The 21,478-nt window shown below is 44.3% G+C and overlaps 1 protein-coding gene across 2 annotated transcripts in view; it reads right to left on the bottom strand.

Moving 5' to 3' along the window:
* The window catches only part of msh3 (mutS homolog 3), a 285,979-nt gene that overhangs the window by 168,944 nt on the left and 95,557 nt on the right, over positions 1-21,478 (bottom strand). For both annotated transcript variants that reach the window (XM_033018740.1, XM_033018741.1), the window contains exons 16-18: positions 18,217-18,281; positions 7,838-7,954; positions 5,034-5,141 (exon numbers count right to left, since the gene is read on the bottom strand). In XM_033018740.1, coding sequence (XP_032874631.1) covers positions 5,034-5,141; positions 7,838-7,954; positions 18,217-18,281 — 290 coding nt within the window. The remainder of the gene's footprint in view (positions 1-5,033; positions 5,142-7,837; positions 7,955-18,216; positions 18,282-21,478) is intronic.

The raw sequence follows: 21,478 nt of genomic DNA, 5'->3' as shown, positions 1-21,478 counted from the left end.
GGGGATGGTTGGCTGGCTTGGACACGGTGGGCTCAACAGGCCTGTTTTCACGTTGTATCTCTAAACTAAGCTCAAATATTATAATTCGCCTCTGACCAACCAAATTTGGGGTAGGATTAAAGGGCCTATCCCACGAGCATGCGACTGCATGCGGCGAGCGCGACCAAACCAGAAGCGGGAGCCGCTCGGAGGTCGAGTGATCCCGTACGAGTTGACGTGAAGTTCGAGCAAAATCCGCGGGAAGTTCGCGCTAGGCGTACGTTGTCAAGATGCTGCGTACGGCGTCAAATCGGTGCGTACGGCCTCAATGTGGCTGCGGGCCGGCAGGCCGTTGCCGCGCGGAATTCTTGAACAGTGTCAGTTTTTCGGAGCCCCGCGCGATGTCTGGACCAGCTCCGCACAACTCCATACGGCTCTGGCGATCGAAGTGGGACCGGCCCCGCGAGGCCCTACGGCTCAAGCGACCACGTTAGGTCGCGCTTGCCGCATGCAGTCGCATGCTCGTGGGACAGGCCCTTAACAGTGTACTTATCAATGCACCATTTAATTGTGGATTCAATCGAACATTACAAATGAACAGAAGACGCAAAATGACTCAGCAGGTCAGCAGCATCTCTGGAGAACATGAATAGGTGACATTTTGGGATGGGACCCTTCAGAATGATTTGGCCAGAGATGAAAAGATTGGTGTGACACAAAAGGATTGAAGAGTTGCAATTTGTGAAGCTAGAGGAAGGATTGTAGGTGGAAGGAGATGGAGGGGAGATGTATAAAAAAGAAAAAAAGTACACAAGCTCAGTTAAATGTGGAGAACAAGAATTTGATTTCTAATTGCCCGATTTCGCTATACAAAGCGTGTCATGCTGAAAGTTCACCCCTTAGCTTTCATTAAATTCCCTGTCAGAACATCAAACTACAGTACTAACCAGTGTTTAATCATTAAACAAGCCAAAAATTGTTCAGGCTGACGCATTTGGGCATCAGTTTGTAAACAAAATGAAAAATCTTAATTGCCATCTGACAATCTTCGTGACACAAGCTAATTTCGACAAAGAACTTTGCAATTATTAAATTAAATTACTTAACCGTTTCTTTTCACCTCATTCAAGGTAACAATTCAGTGAAACCTTTCTTCAACCTGCCAAACATTGGTCACCCGAAAAAGGGCACAACAGACCAACATTAATGGAATTTGTGATTAGATACAAAACTTTTATGGTATCTTTATTTTAAGAAGCTGCATTCCCATTATTTAATACACCTTTATCAAATAATTAAACCAGTAAATGGTGTTTTAAAGATTTTTTAATTTAGTGCAGACAACATGTGCAAAAGGGCGGCATTGTGGGGCAGCTGGTAGAACTTCTGCATCACTGGGTCATAGACCCAGGTTTGATCTTGACCCCGGGTGCTGTGCGGAGTTTGCACGTTCTTCCTGTGACCACGTGGGTTTCCGCCGGGTGCTCTGGTTTCCCCCCACATCCCGAAGACGCGTGGGTTTGTAGTTAATTGGCCTCTGTAAAATTGCCCCTAATGTATAGGCAATGGGATAACAGAGAACCAGTGTGAATGGGTGAATGAAGGTGGGCAGTAGGGCCTGTTTCCGTGCTGCATCTCCAAACCAACACTCTCCTTACATGTCCTTCCTCTCTTATTATTCCCTGAAAATCCATTCAATTTTCTCAACCTGTTTACAGCTAAAATTACCCATAAACTCTCTCGATGCGCGCTACAAACACCCAAGTACACAAAAAAATGTGAAAGGAGAAATTGACAAGACTGGAGTCATTCAGCCATAGAATTCATATCTGTCGACAATAAGCTATTCCAAATACAGTAACTGCAGTTCTCAAACAATCATTGTGTTGCTTGCAGTACATCTCAAGGACCAAGAATAAAATTATGAGAGAGACGAAAAAGGAAGAAAACTTTCACAACAGTAGTCTGTAGTTTATTCTTCAGAAAATTTCTCATATCTCATTATTTCATACTTGTCATCTCTATCAATGATTTGGATGAGAATGGACAAGGCATGATTAGTAAATATGCAGCTGACACTGAAGTGCAGGGTGATATTGTAGATAGCGAAGATGGCTGTCAAAAACTGCAGCAGGATGTTGGGTTGGTTGGGCAGGTGGGCTGAGGAATGGTTGATGTAGTTGAATGCAGAAAATGCGCAGTTACATTTTGGAAAGTCAAACCAGGGCAGGACCTTCACAGTGAATAATAATAATAATAATAAATTTTATTTATGGGCGCCTTTCAAGAGTCTCAAGGACACCTTACAAACATTTAGCAGGTAGAGGAAAAACATGTAAGGGGAATGAAATAAATAGTAGAGACATGACTAGTACACATAGTAAAGACAGAATTTAATACAAAACACAATATGAGGCAATTAATGCACAGATGAAAAGGGAGGGGGACGTGGGGCTAAGGATAGGCAGAGGTGAAGAGATGGGTCTTGAGGCGGGACTGGAAGATGGTGAGGGACACGGAATTGCGGATCAGTTGGGGGAGGGAGTTCCAGAGCCTGGGAGCTGCCCTGGAGAAGGCTCTGTCCCCAAAACTGCGGAGGTTGGACTTGTGGATGGAGAGGAGACCGGCTGATATGGATCTGAGGGACCGTGAGGGTTGGTAGGGGGAGAGGAGGTCAGTGAGATATGGGGGGGCCAGATGGTGGAGGGCTTTGTAGGTGAGGATCAGGATTTTGTAGTTGATCCGGTGGGAGATGGGAAGCCAGCGAAGTTGTTTGAGGACTGGAGTGATGTGATGCCAGGATTTGGTGTGGGTGATGAGTCGGGCGGCTGCGTTCTGGACCAGTTGGAGTCGGTTGATGTAGGTGGAGCTGATGCCAAGGAGAAGTGAGTTGCAGTAGTCCAGTCGGGAGGAGATGAAGGCATGGATGAGTCTTTCAGCAGCGGGAGGTGTGAGAGAGGGTCTGAGTTTGGCGATGTTGCGGAGATGAAAGAAGGAGGTTTTAATGACATGGCGGATGTGAGGCTCAAGGGAGAAGGTGGAATCAAAGATCACGCCAAGGTTGCGGGCCTGGGGAGATGGGGAGACAGTGGTGCCGTCGATGGTGAGAGTGGGGTTATTGATTTTGCTGAGTGTGGCTTTGGAGCCTATGAGGAGGAATTCTGTCTTATCGCTGTTGAGTTTGAGGAAATTATGTTGCATCCACGTTTTTATAGCTGACAAATAGGAGTTGATATGGGAGAGGGGGAGGTTGTGGGGGGATTTGGTGCCGAGGTAGATCTGGGTGTCATCAGCGTAACAGTGGAAGTCCAGGTTGAAGTGGCGGAGTATCTGACCAAGGGTAGGATGTAGATGATGAAGAGGAGGGGGCCGAGTACGGAGCCTTGGGGAACGCCTTGAGTGACTGTGGCTGTAGCAGAGGTGTGGTTGTGGAGAGAGATGAAGTGGGGTCTGTTGGAAAAGTAGGAACGGAGCCAGCTGAGTGCAGAGCCTTCAATGCCGAGGTCTTTGAGTCTGGTGAGCAGGATGTTATGGTTCACTGTATCGAAGGCTGCGCTCAGGTCGAGGAGTATGAGGATGTTGAGGGAACCAGTGTCAGCAGAGGTGAGGAGGTCGTTGAGGACTTTGAGGAGAGCAGTTTCTGTGCTATGGAGGGGGCGAAAGCCAGATTGGAGGGGTTCAAGTAGGTTATACGCAAGGAGGTGGGAATGAAGTTGCGACGCAACGATTCGCTCCAGGGTTTTTGAAAGAAAGGGGAGGTTTGAGATTGGGCGGTAGTTAATGAGAGAGGAGGGATCGAGACCAGGTTTCTTTAAGATTGGTGTAACAGCAGCAGTTTTGAAAGCGGAGGGGACAATTCCTTGGGACAATGAGGAGTTGAAGAGATTAGTGAGGTAGGGGCAGAGAACGGGGAGGCAGGACTTCAGCAGGGGAGTGGGGAGAGGGTCGAGGGAGCAGGTAGTGGGTTTGGAAGAGCTGATGAGTTTGGAGATTTCAATAGGGGTGACCAGGTCAAACTGGAAGAGGAAGCAGTGTGGAGGAGGGGTAAGGAGGTCAGTGGAGATGTTGAAAGGAGGGGCCTTGGTAGGTGGTGGAGTAATGCTAGGGAGTCGGGTACAGGGGATAAAGATTGATAGATGGTGCTGAATGGTAGGGTTCTGTGGGGTGTCGTGGAGTAGAGGCATCTAGGAGTGCAAGTGCATAGCTCCTTGAAAGTGGGCCCATAAGTAGATAGAGTGGTCATGAAGGCTTTTGCACATTGGCCTTCATCAGTCAGAGTATTGAGTATAGAAGTTGGGAGGTCATGTAACAGCTATACAAGACATCAGCGGGGCCATATTGTGTTCAGTTTTGGTCACCCTGTTATGGGATATGGTCCACGTCGGTGGACCTCAGATTTTCCCTCCAGATTTTAGCCCTCACCTACATATTAGGTGCAATTCACAATGTCAAATTAATCTTGTAACTTTTGTATATTTGGAATATGGGAGGAAATCCATGTTCTTCTTCAAGGGAGGCCATACAAATTTCACACAGACAGTACCCGAGATCATGACTGAACCTGGGTCTCTGATGAGGCAGAGGCTCTACCATCTCCGCCACCTTTGTCAGCGATTTAAGGTTAGGGTTTTCCTTGCAAGAAAGGAGACCAAAGAGAGGTTTAATTAAAATGCATCACATTATTGGGGATGAGACAGAAAATAGAAAGGATCTCAAAATCACACAAGAGTTGCCCGATGACAGACGGAGAGGAAATGTAGCAAAAAGATACTTCTGGAGTAAATCAGTGGGTCAGGCAGCATATCTGAAGGACATGGATAGGTGATGTTTCAGGTCGGGACCCTTCTTCAAACATTGATGTTTATGACAAACCTATAATTGTTATCGATACAAGATGCCAGCACCAATCCATGTGGTGCACCACTGCTCATAGACTTCCAATCACAAATGCATCTCTCCATTATTGCCCTCTGATGATCTACACCAGGAGAGGGTGCCCTGAGCATTCAAAGGCAGTAGCAGAAAAAGGCAAAGGTAAGATTAAACTTTATTACCTGGAATATCCTCCTTGCTTAGCAACTGCTGCCAATGAAAAGGTACAGTCAATGGTTGCCAGGTGACCAATTGCCTTTCTTATTCCATGGTAGTGTTCACCAAACTGACTGTGCATGAACAGAATGAGAATTACATTGAGAAAATCAGTCAAAGAGTACAATAAACATTCCTTCAACAAGTTAATATACATTTCTCGTGAATCATGGTACAATATTTTCATCATCAAACACACATGCACTAGATCTTAAAAGTAATTAAATAAATCAATTGAATAATTTTCTCCAAACCACAAAAATGACTATTTTCACTCAGACTTTAGGGCGGCACAGTGGAGTTGCTGCCTTACAGCGCCAGAGACCCCGGTTCGATCCTGACTACGGGTGCTGTCTGTAGGGGGTTTGTACGTTCTCCCCATGACCCGCATGGGTTTTCCCTGGGTGCACTGGTTTCCTCCCACACTCCAAAGACGTACAGGTTTGTAGGTTAATTGACATCGGTGAGGATTGTAAATTATGTGTAGGATAGTGTTAGTGTACGGGTATCATTGGTCGCCTTGTTTCCACGGTGTATCTCCAAACTAAACATCATTGAAAAATATTTTATGTTCTAATATGCTACTAAATCGTCTAACAATTATCTTTAATCTATGTTCCTTGATTACAGATTTCTCTGCCAACCAGGTCCTTCCATAAACCTTCAATTTTTATTTGCACACATAATTTAATTGCCTTTTTCCTGCACAGCCACCTCCAGTTCAAAGAAAATAGCCCAGTCTGTGGCCTAAATTTCCCCATTGTGCCTCCATTCTCAAATTTCTCCCGTAGCGTCCCTAAAGTTAATCGCATTTCTCCAATAAACTGGTGACCAGAACTACACAAGGTCCTCTAAATGCGGCCTAACGGCTCCTTTCATATCAGGACCTTCATGGGCAATGTCGATAGTGACAGTTCATAAGTTCTCGGAGCAGAATAAGACCATTCGGCCCATCAGTCTACTCCACCATTCAATCATGGCCGATCTATCTTTCCCTCTCAACCGAATTCTCCTCCATTCGCCCCATAACCCCCGACACCCGTACCAATCTCTGCCTTAACGATATCATTGACTTGGCCTCCACAGCCTTCTGTGGCAATGAATTCCACAGATTTACCACCCTTTGACCAAATACATTTCTTCCCATCTCCTTTCTAAAAGGTTCATCCGTTTATTCGGAGGCTGGCCTCTGCTCCTAGACTCTCTCAATAGTGGAAACATCCTCTCTGCATCCACTCTATCCAGGCCTTTCACTATTCGGGAGGTGATGGGAGATTGCAACCTGCACGTGGTCCTTCCCGTTTCAACGAATGCAATCAACCTGGCGTGCACAATCAAATAAGATCAAATGGAACAAGTTGTCCTTCAACTTTAGGCTGTGCACGCCATACGCAAGAAGAAGATGACTATTTGGTAAGTTTCAATGAGGTCTCCCCCTCAACCTTCTAAACTCCAGCAAGTACAGGCCCAGTGCCGTCAAACGTTCATCATATGTCTACCCAATCATTCCTGGGATCATTTTCATAAACCTCCTCTGGACCCTCTCCAATGTGTGGGACAGGTGTGAAGCCAACAACACTCTCACAGCTTTCTAATTGTGGAAGCTTGGTCGTGACAAAGCGCATCGACTGAAACTCAATAGACTGGAGATGATTTAAATAATAATGTGTTCTTTTGTTTTAGAACTAGCAGGATTGTTTATGGAACTTAATCATGTTGAAATGCCTACCTACTTTATTTAAACTGGAATTCATTTTCAGCCATGTACTATGGGTGCACATACCCTCTTAATTTCCAAGAAGCCAACCTATCTAATGTGGTAGACACAAAATGCTAGAGTAGCTCAGTGGAACAGGCAGCATCTCTGGAGAGAAGGAATAGGTGACGTTTCAGGTCGAGACCATTCTTCAGATGAAGAGTCAGGGGAGAGGGAAACTAATCTACTCCTGTGTCAAGCTGCTTAACCACAGATTTACATTTAAGTTACAACTATTAAAATCATAGGGTTTGGACGTGGACTAATATCAAACAACACCAATAAACAGTCAACAACATACGCGCTGGTTATTGATAATTGCATAATTACATGCTCATTTGCATACTTTTAATGTTTAATTTCCAACTAAAACATTTTGTTAATCGTGCTAATACATCTGTGTCACTGCTATAACTGTTTTGGTTTGAGATACAGCGCGGAAACAGGCCCGTTGGCCCACCGGGTCCGTGCCGACCAGTGATCCCCGCACATTAACACTATCCTACACCCACTAGGGACAATTTTTACATTTACACCAAGCCAATTAACCTACAAACCTGTACGTCTTTGGAGTGAGGGGGGAAACCGAATATCTCGGAGAAAACGCACGCAGGTCACGGGGAGAACGTACAAACTCCGTACAGACAGCACCCGTAGTCGGTATCGAACCCAGGTCGCCAGCGCTGCATTCGCTGTAAGGCAGCAAATCTACCGCTGCGCCACTGTGACTGTTCACAACTGTGGAATGAGAAATCTATGCAAAATGTGACTGTTCAATAGCTAATAAACTTCCGATACTAATTTATTGGCATTGGATTTCTACGTTGCTATGCCAGAACAGCAGAAATACAATGCATTAACAGAACATCTTTAGACTTCAGATCTTGACTGAAGCACCAACTTTCAAAACAAAAATGTGTACATGTTGAACAATTTAATTTCACGTTTGCATTCTCTATTATTCTTTATTGCTTCAACAATCAGGCTTTCAAAGAGTTAATACGCTTGACATACTCCAGCAGTTGTAGCCACTCTGCGCTGCAGTCGAGGACAAGTTGCTCACGAAGCTGGCACAAGCACCGGTGCTGCTCCACAATGAATGGGGTGTGGAAGCGAACGACAGCTTTTGTACTGCAGGGGGAAAAAAAGGGAACAGAACCAAGGTCACCAAAGTATTCGTTATGTCACTACCAGAGGAAGTTTGATTCAGAATGGCTCTTTCTGAATTAACCTTGGAAAAAGAATGGAAAAAAAAAATTGCTGTTATACAAAGTCAATTTTCCACACAGTTCATTATGCCACAGGAAGCATCCAATAATTAACTTGCAGCTCTTCAAAGTAAATCAGATGAGAAGTAGCAGTATAATTTCAAAGAGAAGTATAATTTAATATCAGAACCTTGCTTGCGTAAATAGATTTAATGAACAGGAAAATAAAGTTACATCGTTACGTCATAGGGTGGCACGGTGGCGCAGCGGTAGAGTTGCTGCCTTACAGCACTTACAGCGCCAGAGACCCGGGTTCGATCCTGGCTACGGGTGCTTGTCTGTACGGAGTTTGTTCGTTCTCCCCGTGACCTGCGTGGATTTTCTCCGAGATCATCGGTCTCCTCCCACACTCCAAAGACGTACAGGTTTGTAGGTTAATTGGCTTGGAATAAACGTAACGATTGTCCCTCGTGTAGGATAGTATTAACATGCGGGCATCGCTGGTCGGTGCGGACTCGGTGGGCCGAAGGGCCTATTTCCGTGCTGTATTCCTACACAAAACTAATCATTAAGCTGGAGTTCTTCATAAAGAGGTCAGTTTCTCCCAATTAAAGTGCTGTGATTATTACTCTAAAACCGGTACATGTCCAATCTTTGGGATTGCCCAAAGCAAATCTGCAATGGGTCAGCAGAAAGTGCCAAAAGTTGTGGAGTGTAGTGGTGAGACAAACCACTTAACGCATATTTAAACAATTTATCACACTCAGCATTTACAAAAACAAAATCACCAAATTATGGAATGATACAGCACAAAAGGTCACAGTTAGTAGTCTGTGGCAGTTTAATAGTTTTCCCTATTTATATTCTTCTATACACTAAGGAACCCTCTGTGCATCTCTCTGCAATTGGATCCTCGACTTCCTCATCCACAGACCACAGTCTGTTCGAATTGGCGGAAACACTTCATCCTCAGTAGCAATTAGTACGGGAACACCCTGCTTTACTTACGAAGAATAAAGGGAAGAGATAAGACTTTGCCTTCCATCACATTGAGGTGTTGGAAACTCACTGTGATGGATGTTTATGTAAACTGTGTTAAGTGTGGGTCTTGGGTTTTTTTGTAATGTAAAAAACTGTAGTAAATGTAATTTCGTTCAAACCTAGCTTTGAATGACAATAAATAGCATTCCATTCCATTCCATTCTATACTCATGACTGCGTAGCCGGACATAGTGTGAACTCCATCATCAAGTTCGCCGACGAAACCACAGTTGTGGGACGTATCACTGATGGGGGACGAGTCAGAGTATAGAAGTGAGATCGACCAACTGCCCAAATGGTGCCAGCACAACAACCTGGCTCTCAACATCAATAAGACTAAGGAACTGATTGTGGACCTTGGAATGGGAAGGATGAGGACCCACTATCCTGTTCACATCAATGGGTCGATGGTGGGGAGGGTCAAAAACTTCAAATTCCTGGGCGTACATATTTCCGACGATCTTTCCTGGACCCAGCACATTGATGCAATTATAAAGAGGGCACATCAGCAACTCTACTTCCTGAGAAGATTACAGAGATTCGGCGTGTCGAAGAGGATTCTCCTAAACTTCTTCAGGTGCACTAGTAGAGAGCATTCTGACTGGTTGCATCGCGGCCTGGTTCGGAAACTTGAACGTCCAGGAGCGGGAAAGACCACAAAAAGGTTGTGACCACTGCCCAGTCCATCACCGGCTTTGACCTCTCCACTGTCGAAGGGATCTATCGCAGTCGCTGCCTCAAAAAGGCAGCCAACATTATCAAAGATCCACACCATCCTGGCCACACACTCATCTCACTACTGCCATCAGGAAGAAGGTACAGGAGCCTGAAAACTGTAACGTCCAGGTTCAGAAACAGCTTCTTCCATACAGCCATCAGGCTATTAAACGCAACAATGAATAAGCTCTGAGCTCTGAATTGCAAAAGACTATTATTATTGCACTATATTTTTATTTATTGAACTTTTTCTTCTCTTTCCCCGTTATGTACTATGTTTACATATCCAGTTGTGCTGCAGCAAGTAAGAATTCCATTGTCCCATCCGGGACATACGACAATAAAACACTCTTGACAAACACAGCTTCTCCATCCATGCATTGAAGCCCATCATCCATGCAACCATTCCAGTAATTATCTTCTACAACTTCTCGTGATTTATTTTCTTTTCTAAAATTATGCAACCTGCACTTAATGCTTCAGGTGAAACCAAGAGTCAAGAGTCGAGAGAGTTTATTGTCATGTGTCCCAGATAGGACAATGAAATTCTTGCATTTGGTGCAGCATAACAGAATATTGTAGTCATAAATACAGAACAGTTCAGTGTGTCCGTATACCAAAATATATATATATATATATACACACATCAATAAACAGATAAAGTGCAATAGAGTGCAATAGACTGTTATAGTTCAGAGTTTGTTTGAAGTTGTGTTTAATAGTCTGATGGCTGTGGGGAAGAAGCTGTTCCTGGATCTGGATGTTGCAGATTTCAGGCTCCTGTACCTTCTTCCCGATGGCAGCGGAGAGATGAGTGTGTGGCCAGGATGGTGTGGGTCCTTGATGATGCTGGCAGCCTTTTTGAGGCAGCGACTGCGATAGATCCCCTCGATGGTGGGGAGGTCAGAGCCGATGATGGGCTGGGCAGTGTTTACAACTTTTTGCAGCCTTTTCCGCTCCTGGACGCTCAGGTTCCCGTACCAAGCCACGATGCAACCGGTCAGCATGCTCTCTACTGTGCACCTGTAGAAGTTAGAGAGAGTCCTCCTTGACATGCCGACTCTCCATAATCTTCTCAGGAAGTAGAGGCGCTGATGTGCTTTCTTTATGATTGCATCAGTGTTCTGGGACCAGGAGTGCTCTTCGGAAATATGTACGTCCAGGAAATCAAACAAGTGTTTTATAAAGAGTCAGCATAACATCCTTTTCTAAAAAAAATCTGCTCCTCTAAAAGTGAAGACAAGGATCTCGACCCAAAACGTCATCAACTTATGCTCTGCAGAAATGCTGCCTGACCTGCTGAGTTACTCCAGTTAGTACAAGGATCCTTCATGTTTTGTTTTTTTAAAGTAACACAAGTATTATTTTGCCACCTTCAAAGATTTGTGTGGCTACCTCTACAAGTATCTTGAAGAGACTGTACTTGCTAGTTTAGAAGAAACTAGGGGCGTCATTGAAACATGCAGAATAATGAAAGACCTGGATAGAGTCTATGCTGAGAGGATGTTTCCACTAGTGGGAGAGTCTAGGACTAGAGATCATAGCCTTGGAATAAAATAAAGGACATTCTTTTCGGAAGGAGATGAGGAGAAATGCCTTTAGTCAGAGGGTGGTGAATCTGTGGAATTCTTTGCCACAAAAAAGGCCAAGTCAGTGGATATTTTCGTAAGGTAGAGATAGTTGGATTCTTGATTAGTACGGGTGTCAGAGGTTATGGGGAGAAGGCAGGAGAATGGGGTTAAGAGGGAGAGATAGATCAGCCATGATTGAATAGCAGTGTAGACTTAATGGGCCGAATGGCCTAATTATACTCCTATCACTTAAGTGTCTGTTCTTGCACCCACTTAAAACTCTGCCATTGAGTTCCGATTGTATTTCCTTATTCTACCTGATAAAACCTGCCACCTAGTGCTTCACTGCATTAAACTTCTGCTTATATGCCTTGTATTTTACCAGTCACATGTAAATTTGTTAAATTAGCACGAATTGCTATGTATTTATAGAAACTATTCTGATTTCAATTCTTTTGCACACTGAAATTTGTCCCAATATTATATTATCCCCCAAAAATATCCCTGGAACATTTTTTTGGGGGGGTATTTACTTCCTTTCAAATGGTTCCCAAATCTAAAATAAAATACAATATGTAGACTGATTCAACAAGCAGAGATTCCGAGCAAGAGAAAAAAAACAACTTTGTTCATTGGCAAGACTCTAAGAATCAATTAATCTGTTTCTGTTTCAACAAAGGTCAATAGATTTGCAAATCAAAGAGAGAAATAGAAATTGCAAGAGTCCGTCCAACTGCTTTCTGTGGGTAGCGGGCAGGAAGCAGGAGACAGAATCAATGCTGTTTGTGTGGATGTTTACATTGATTTCAATGACCCAGACAGGACACTCTCTAAACACTGCTGTAATTTCTACATGGTGAAACCAAAATGTATAAAAATGGCCTTTATTAAAATCTGACAATGTGCACTTTAACCACATGTGATTTTTTTTCTATTACAAATCTCAAATTGTGGAGTAGAGGCAAAAAAATAAATAATGGGTCTTTGTCCCAAACATTATGGAGGGCACAGTACATGATAAAGGCAACAGTCTAGCTGGCCACTCACTCTCTGGGGTGTAATAACAACATTTAATAGATACAATTATATTTAAAAAACACTTAGGTAGACAAAAATACGGGAGAAACTCAGCGGGTGAGGCAGCATCTATGGAGCGAAGGAATAGGTGAAGTTTCGGGTCGAGACCCTTCTACAGACTGAAAACTTGGATATGAAAGGCTTCGAGGGATACGGGCCAAATGGGACTATCTTAGAAAGGGTATCTTGTTCAGCATGTATGAGTTGGGCTGAAGGGCCAGTTTTTAATGGTATGACTTTCTATAATCTTGTGTACAGAACACAGCAATTTGGCAAATGGTCAAAGGACATTATGTAATAGTAATATTAATCTTATTCAAATAATGTTAACTGAAATATATAATTTCAAAACATGTGTTTGATTTACATACAATCTCTGTTGGGTAGAAAACCAACTGGCTACATTAAACATTCTTTGCTAAAGGTCACAATAACTTAATCATGTACATTCTTGCAGTGTTTGTGTAAAAATAACAGTAGTTTCTGCTACTGATCTAATAAAACCCATTCTCCATAAGCTTTAATCTAAAATATTTTTCACTGCAACTAACCAAATGAGCAGATGATACGGTAAACCATACTCTGTAGTGCAATCCAAAGAAAGGCTTTCAAAAAATGATTGAAAAATATACCAGAGGAAACAGACCCTTCGACCCACCGAGTCCGTGCCGGCCATTGATCCCTGCACATCAACGCTATCATACACACACACACACGAGGAACAATTTACAATGCTACCAAGCCAATTGGCCTACAAACCTGCACGTCTTTGGAGGGAGGGAGGGAACCGGAGATTCTGGGTAAAACCCACGCAGGTCATGGGAAGAAGGTGCAAACTCCGTATAGACACGCACCCAAACCCGGTCTCTGGCGCTGTAAGGCAGCTGTGCCACCGTGCCACCAAATAATTTAATCAAATACATGCGGAAGAAAGGATAAGAATTACATTTTCTATTGGACTGTGGCGATAACAAAGAAATATAAGAAGAATGAATATGGAAGACAACACCCAAAGCAAGTTCAAGTGAGTTTATTGTCATGTGTCCCTGATGAATGGACAATGAAATTCTTGCTTTGCTTCAGCACAACAGAACATAATAGGCATTTACTACAAAACAGATCAATGTGTACATATACTATAATATAAATATATACACACATGAATAAATAAAATGATAAAAGTGCAAATAACAGATAATTGGTTATTAATAATCAGAGTTTTGCCTGAGCCAGGTTTAATAGCCTGATGGCTGTGGGGAAGTAGCTATTCCTGAACCTGGTTGTTGCAGTCTTCAGGCTGCTGTACCTTCTACCTGAAGGTAGCAGGGAGATGAGTGTGTGGCCAGGATGGTGTGGGTCTTTGATGATACTGCCAGCCTTTTTGAGGCAGCAACTGCAATAAATCCCCTCGATGGAAGGAAGGTCAGAGTGGTCAGCGTGGTCAACAACTGAATCTTTCTTTGAATTTGCCATCTGAATTACTCACACGGACATGATTCTGACAATCAAATTCTTTGGCAAACATTGAACACCCACACATCGATACAATTTTGCAGAAACTGTACTTAAGTTCAGGTCATGAATACAGTGTAAAAAGCATGTTTAAGAAATAATAATAATAATAATGGATGGGATTTATATAGCGCCTTTCTAATACTCAAGGCGCTGAAAGGACTGCAGATGCTGGAAAAATCAAAGGTAGACAAAAATGCTGGAGAAACTCAGCGGCATTTTTGTCTACCTTCTATTGTAAAAAGCATAATGGTCCTAATACCATCTCCCAAAGGACTCCTAAAATCTAAAATTAAAACAACCATTCACGCGGTATGCTTCCAGAACTTCAGATCATTTTTTAAAACTAAATTGCCACCATCCATTTACCTCCATAAGTTTCAAGTTTGCTGAAGTCTATTATTATATACTTCATCAAAAGCTTATTGGAAGTCAAAATACACAATATCAATCGTATTATTTAATAATACTTTTTTTTTTTATACTTCACCAAAGATCGCATGGAAATAGAAACATAGAAACATAGAAAATAGGTGCAGGAGTAGGCCATTCGGCCCTTCGAGCCTGCACCGCCATTCAATATGATCATGGCTGATCATCCAACTCAGTATCCTGTACCTGCCTTCTCTCCATACCCCCTGATACATTTAGCCACAAGGGCCACATCTAACTCCCTCTTAAATATAGCAATGTTTAATCAAATCGGTCTAACTACTGCTTGTTGGTATCTGCAGAAAGTTTTCCAAGAGATAATATTTTGGGTTAACTTGCGTTAGTTGATGGCAAAAATGCATTTATGGCTTAAATGCAAATTGGAAAACTTTCCCCGTGGCAGATTTCTAAATGTACAACTAGGTTAGACACAAGATGCTGGATTACGTCACCCATTCCTTCTCCCAAAGGGTTTAGGTCACCCATTCCTTCTCTCCAGAGATGCTGCCTGTCCCGCTGAGTTACTCCAGCATTTTGTGTCTATCTTTGTTGTGAACCAGCATCTGCAGTTCCTTCCTGTAAAACTAGGTATACCAGTAAAGACAATTGCATCAAATACATGGTTAAAATATGAAGCTTTCCTTGCATTTCGATTACCCATGCTCATTTATGCCTCTTTAAGATTCAGATACTTTTCAATGAGATTGGGAGTGTACTTGAGTTAATTTGACTACACAAGAAGCAGGATTGCTCTATTTACATGGGTAACCTTCAAAATTGCACCCAAGGCAGGAAGTTGTATGATGTGGAGAGGAAATAGAAAGATTGAAATAAATCCTCAAACCCTAACAAAATGCTGCCAATTACCAAAATAACTTGTATCACAAGTTGGTGATAAATAATATTTAAAACAAAGCACTGGAAATGCTGCTGTGAGGCTTTTACTGTCATGGACCAGAGCTACCATGGAGTCAGAGACATACAGTATAGCGTGGCAACAGGCCCTTTGGCCCAACTTGTCCATGCCGACCAAGATGCCCCATCTAGACTAGTCCAACCTGCCCGCTTTTGGCCTATATCCTCTAAAGCTTTCCAGTCTATGTACCTGTCCGAATGTCTTTTAAATGTTGTTATAGTACCTGCCTCAACTATCTCCTCTGGCTGCTCGTTCTTATGTTAAAGAATTGCCCATCAGGTCCCTATAAAATCTTTCCCCTCTCATCTCAACCAATGTTTCTGATTTTTGATTCCCCTACGCTGGGCAAGAGGCTCTGTGCATTTACCCTATCCATTCCCCTCATGATCTTATACAATTCTATATAATCATTCCTCATGCTCAAGATTCTCCTAAACTTCTACAGGTGCACGGTAGAGAGCATTCTGACTGGTTGCATCGTGGCCTGGTTCGGCAACTTGAACGTCCAGGAGCGGAAAAGACCACAAAAAGTTGTGACCACTGCCCAGTCCATCACCGGCTTTGACCTACCCACCATCGAAGGGATCTATCGTAGTCGCTGCCACAAAAAGCAGCCAAAATCATCAAGAACCCACACCATCCTGGCCACACACTCATCTCACCATTGCCAAGTGGAAGAAGGTACAGGAGCCTGAAAACTATAATGTCCAGGTTCAGGAATAGCTTCTTCCCTGCAGCCATCAGGCTATTAAACACTACAACGAATAAGCTCTGAGCTCTGAACTGCAAAAGACTATATTATTATTTGTTATTTGCACTGTATTTGTTATTTATTGAACTTTTTCGTTATTTAGGAATGATATTTCATTAGTCTGAGGGTGGTGAAACTGTGGAGCATATTTAATGGATATATTTAAGGCAGAGATAGATAGATTTGTGATTAGTACGGGTGTCAGAGGTTATGGAGAGAAGGCAGGAGAATGGGATTAGGAGGGAGAAATAGATCAGTCATGATTGAATGGCGTAGACTTGATGAGCCGAATGGCCTAATTCTGCTCTTATCACTTATGATCTTATGATTTGTCCAAACAGAAAGTAGCACAGCTCATAAAATCATGCATCGATTGTTAGAAGTGCTTTGGAAACGTGATGAAGTATCTCATAAATTCAAGTTAGACAAAAATGCTGGAGAAACTCAGCGAGTGAGGCAGCATCTATGGAGCGAAGATATAGATGACGTTTCGGGTCGAGACCCTTTTTCAGACTGATGTGGGGATGTGGGGGCGTGAAGAAGAAAGGAAGAGGCAGAGACAGTGGGCTGAGGGAGAGCTGCGAAAGGAGAGGGGAAAGAGGGAGAAAGCAAGGACTACCTGAAATTGGAGAAGTCAATGTTTATACCGCTGGGGTGTAAACTACCCAAGTGAAATATGAGGTGCTGCTCCTCCAATTTACAGTGGGACTCACTCTGGCCTTGGAGGAGGCCCAGGACAGAAAGGTCAGATTCGGAATGGGGGGAGGAGGAGTTGAAGTGCTGAGCCACCGGGAGATCAGGTTGGTTGGCTTGGCTGGCGGAGAGGGGATCCCTCCCAGTCAGATCCTGCCTGCACCGTCGGAACCCCACTACCCGCGCACGTTGCCCTCGGGACGGCTGCTATGGAGAGGAGACGGTTGCCCACCTCTTTGCAGAGTGTGGATTTGCAAAGAGAGTCAGGAGAGTTCTGCAAGGGTCCCTGTCACGGTTTATTCCAAACAGCTCCGTCACAGAGGACTCTGTGATTTACGGACTGTTCCCAGGGACACATTCAGAGACTGACATCGAGTGCTGCTGGAAGGTCGTCACCTCGGTGAAAGACGCCCTTTGGTCTGCCCGAGCGTTGTTGACCACCCAGCGGAGCGAGATGTCCGTCGGGGAATGTTGCCGACTGGCCCACTGCAGACTGCAGGAGTACGTGCTGAGGGACGCACTGAAGCTCAGTGCAGCCAACGCCAAGGCTCAGTGAGGGAGGACCACAGTCTAGGTTCCTTCCGCTGCTGGACATGGGGGGCAAGGTGTGGTGGAGACGCCCCTCAAACTAAGGGAAGGGATTCCACGCCAGTGGGCCACATGAGTGGCAAGGGTGTGGGGTGAAATTGTGATTTGGGGAAACTGGATTGAATGTATGTACAGTCTCCGAGAATGTTGGATGGTGTTTTGTATGGAGTATGTATTCTATATATTTATTTCTCGAATAAAGTCTATTTTGAAATTTAAAAAAAATTGCGAACTGAGCGGAGGTGTTGGGCGAAGCGATCGCCAAGGCTACACTTGGTCTCACCAATGTAGAGCAGCTGACACCTAGAGCAGCGGATGCAATAGATGAGGTTGGAGGAGATGCAGGTGAACCTCTGCCGCACCTGGAAACACTGGTTAGGTCCTTGGATGGAGTCAAGGGGGGAGGCAAAGCGACAGGTGTAGCATTTCCTGCGGTTGCAAGGGAAAGTACCACAGGAGGGGGTGGTTTAGGTGAGAAGGGACGAATTGACCAGAGAGTTATGGAGGGAACGGTTTCTGCGGAAAGCTGAAAGGGGAGGAGATGGGAAAATGTGGCCAGTGGTGGGATCACGTTGGAGGTGGCGAAAATGTCGGAGGAGTATCTGTTGTATTTGACGGCTGGTAGGGTGGAAGATGAGGGCAAGAGGGATTGCCCTTGTTACGAGTGGGAGGGATGGGGATTGAGAGCAGAGCTATGGGTGTAAAAAGAGACCCCGATGATAGCCTCATCTATAGTCGAGGAGGGGAACCCCCGTTCCCTAAAGAATGAGGTCATCTCCGATGCCCTGTTAACTGTTCACAACATCATTGATTTCCAAATACCTTCTTAGCAGACAATAGTAATTTTTTTAAATATATACCTACAATACAATTGCTATATTACATACCTGGAAATTTTTGTCCATTCAGATGGAATGATGTGCAGCAGGGAATTTTTCACTTCCACGAGAAACTAGAAAATAAAATACAAATCATACAATTATCTTTGCATGCTGTTGGTGTGGCAACAACAGTACAATGGAAGGTGCTTTCCTACCCCAAAGATGTATTATAATATTGCAAGGTTCACTATATTGTTGTTGGTATCAACACAACAGTTTGTGATGCTTTTGCAGTACACTACAGTTCTCAGGACCAGAATATTTACACTAGCCAGCTGAACTGCTCTTCCGGTTTGCGTGTTTTTTCTATTTGCTTTTTTCATAAGAGATAGGAGCAGAATGAGGCCATTCGGCTTATCAAGTCTACCAGGGCTCTCGCTTAACTTTATTTCCCTGTTGCCAGCCGGGCAACCTTGGCAGCTTTTTAGGTTGCCAAATGACATTTTAGGTGGTCATTTAAGATGGCTTGCATGACGCATGCGATAATGTGCTCGGACGAAGTGCGTAGTTACCAGTCGGAATTATACTCAATGAAGCATTCACATATTATTTCTGCTTCAAATAAAGTCACAAACTAACATATTCACCAATCAAGTCATGATATATACCACAATGACATGCATTAAAATTATAATATGGTATCTCAACTCTTTTTACACATTGCAATTAATACAATTTTTATTATTTCTTTCCACTTCCAAACAAAAATGTGGTTGGATTATTCAGCGTATGATCAACCTGTGTCAATAAATCCTGGACCTTGATAACATATATGCTTAACCATGCACACTACAGATTGATGCAAGCATGTTTTCTGTGAAGGACCGAAAATTATCATGTCATGGCCATAGCATGGGTCGTTATTGCTATTGGTACAGAAACACTCTCGCTTCCCACATAATTTATCCACAACAAAATATACAGGTTGCAAGGAATTTTCTAAAGGCATTTTATGATAATAGCTGTTAAAACTGACTATACCCATCTGACATGAGAAACATTACACTAACTAACAAGAGATGGCCAAAGAACATAAATGCAGCAAATGTTTGGTAATATATTTAAAGTTGTCAAGACGCCACATTACCAGACATTCAGATTAGATGTATGTGGCAATGAGGATACCCAGTTTGTAAGCACCATTTAAAAAAGAAATTGTTGATAAACGCTTTTTCCATCATTCCCACTTCAGAATTAACGTTAAATTTTCAACTGAAATATCTCCTGACCAAATTTGTGATGTATATGACTGACTGTAGAAGTAATACAGCCGTATGTGAATGTTGCTCATTAAATAACTACAGTACTGATACTCCATATTAAGAGCATTGATTTGCCATTAAAATGAATTCTGTAATAACGTGTCAGTGACAATCGAACACTGAGGTTTTAATGTTTCACGTGTTCACAATTTAATTAATAACAAATAATAACATTGGGAATTAAAACATATTTGATTGCATTCCGTTATCAAACATAGTCAATGTTAGCTCTGAAGACATTTCCAGCACAATAGAGTCGGGAGGGGGGGGGGGTGTATGAATCAGTGTGAATGGATAGATGGTGGTGGTGGTGGGGGGATTGAGAAGGTAATCGGTGCGGATTGGATGGATTGAGGCAGGGGAATTAGTGCGTGTTGGTTGGAGTAGGTAAAATTGTGAGGGGAGAGCGCGGGGGATGTCAGTGGGGTTGAATGGGGGGATCTGTGCAGGATGGATGGGGGGAGCAGAGCAGGATGAAGGGGTGACCAGTGCAGGATGGATGGGAAGGGGGGTCAGTACAGGATGAATTGGGGGACCAGTGTAGGATTGATGGGGAGTGGCAGGAGAATCAATGCGAGGTGGCTAGGGAGATCAGTGCAGGATGAATAGATGAGGGGGGGGGGGGGAGAGTGGGGAGCACAGGGGATGTCAGTGAGGACTGAATAGAGGCAGGAATGGGGATCAGTGCGGGATGGAGAGGAGGGGTCTCAGGATAAGGGGAGTGAAGGGGGGCGTACAAGAGAGAGAGAGGAAGGGGCAGAGGAGGTGGGAAGGAAGGCCAGCGCTCCTCGGACAGCACCTGTCAGGCACGGAAATCGCAACCAAAATATGGAGGGGACCGCGGACAGAATATCTTGGCGGCCGCGCGCGCATGCGCACACTCTCACACACACGCGCGAGGCTTCTGTGAACGGTAATTTCAGCTCAATCCAGCGCTAAATGCAGCTCAACTGCCTCTCGCCTACAGCCCTGTCTCAATCCACACAGGGACAGGCAGAGTGAGCTGGGTTTTGCGCTGGCTGTGTGCCTGGGGGCACCGCGCCCGTCTGACTCCCGACGCCTCTGGCTACCCCGGGCGTGTGGAGGCTCTCGAGTGGGTGGGGGGATGGTCCAGTGGCAGTTTGGCAGCGATTGCAGCGCCGGAGAGCCGGGATCGATCCTGGCTGCGGTGCAGGGCTGCCGAGAGTGTTTTGGCACGTCTCCCTCCTCCAATCACCCCCCTCCCCCCCCACTCTACTTCCGCCTCTGACCGACACCTCCCTCCTCCAAGGGTTTGTTTTGAAAGCGCCGTTGGTGGAGTGGCAGCAGCGGCCGTTATCAGGCCGGGCGGGGCGGGGTGCGGGAGGAGGAGGAGATGGAGCCGTCGCCGCTGCTGCTGTGCGGGGCCCGTCATTCGCTCCGACCCTCCGTCACGCCACACTTAGCATCTTTCCCACAACCGTCGCCGACACAAAACGTCACGTTCCTTTTCTCCAGAGATGCTGCCGGACCCGCGGAGTTACTTCAGTTTTTTGTGTCTATCTTCGGTATAAACCAAGTTACCAAGCCGGGCAAAATGACTCGCCGTTTAGGTTGCCCGGCGGCACTTTGAGTGGTCAGTGGCACCCGGGCAACCGTTAATTTCGAGCCCCGTCTACTCCGCCATTCAATCATGGCTGATCTATCTCTCTCTATCAACCCTATCCTCCTGCCTTCTCCCATTAACCCCTGACACCCATTATAGCTTTCTTCCAGAATGAATGACAATAATTCGTACTGCATACTATTGGTAATGAAACCCATTTTCAAAGTCCATCACTGTGAAGTTAAATATACTTCCAGACCCACAGCATGGGTCTGGTCAGAGCAGTTCAATTTGGACATAAACATTTGGCTTCATTCGGCTTAAGCCCGAGAATAGCAAGCTCTTCATAATCCGAGTAAAGCTTGTTCATAATCACAAACAATATGAACCTATATCATTAATCTTTGGAAATGCACTCATGTTGTGCTCAAGTTAGTAGGCA

Source organism: Amblyraja radiata, chromosome 3 (genome assembly GCF_010909765.2).
Source record: "Amblyraja radiata isolate CabotCenter1 chromosome 3, sAmbRad1.1.pri, whole genome shotgun sequence".
NCBI classification, from domain to species: domain Eukaryota; kingdom Metazoa; phylum Chordata; class Chondrichthyes; order Rajiformes; family Rajidae; genus Amblyraja; species Amblyraja radiata.
Note: the sequence above shows the minus strand (reverse complement) of the source record. Positions and strands in the feature narration are given on the sequence as shown.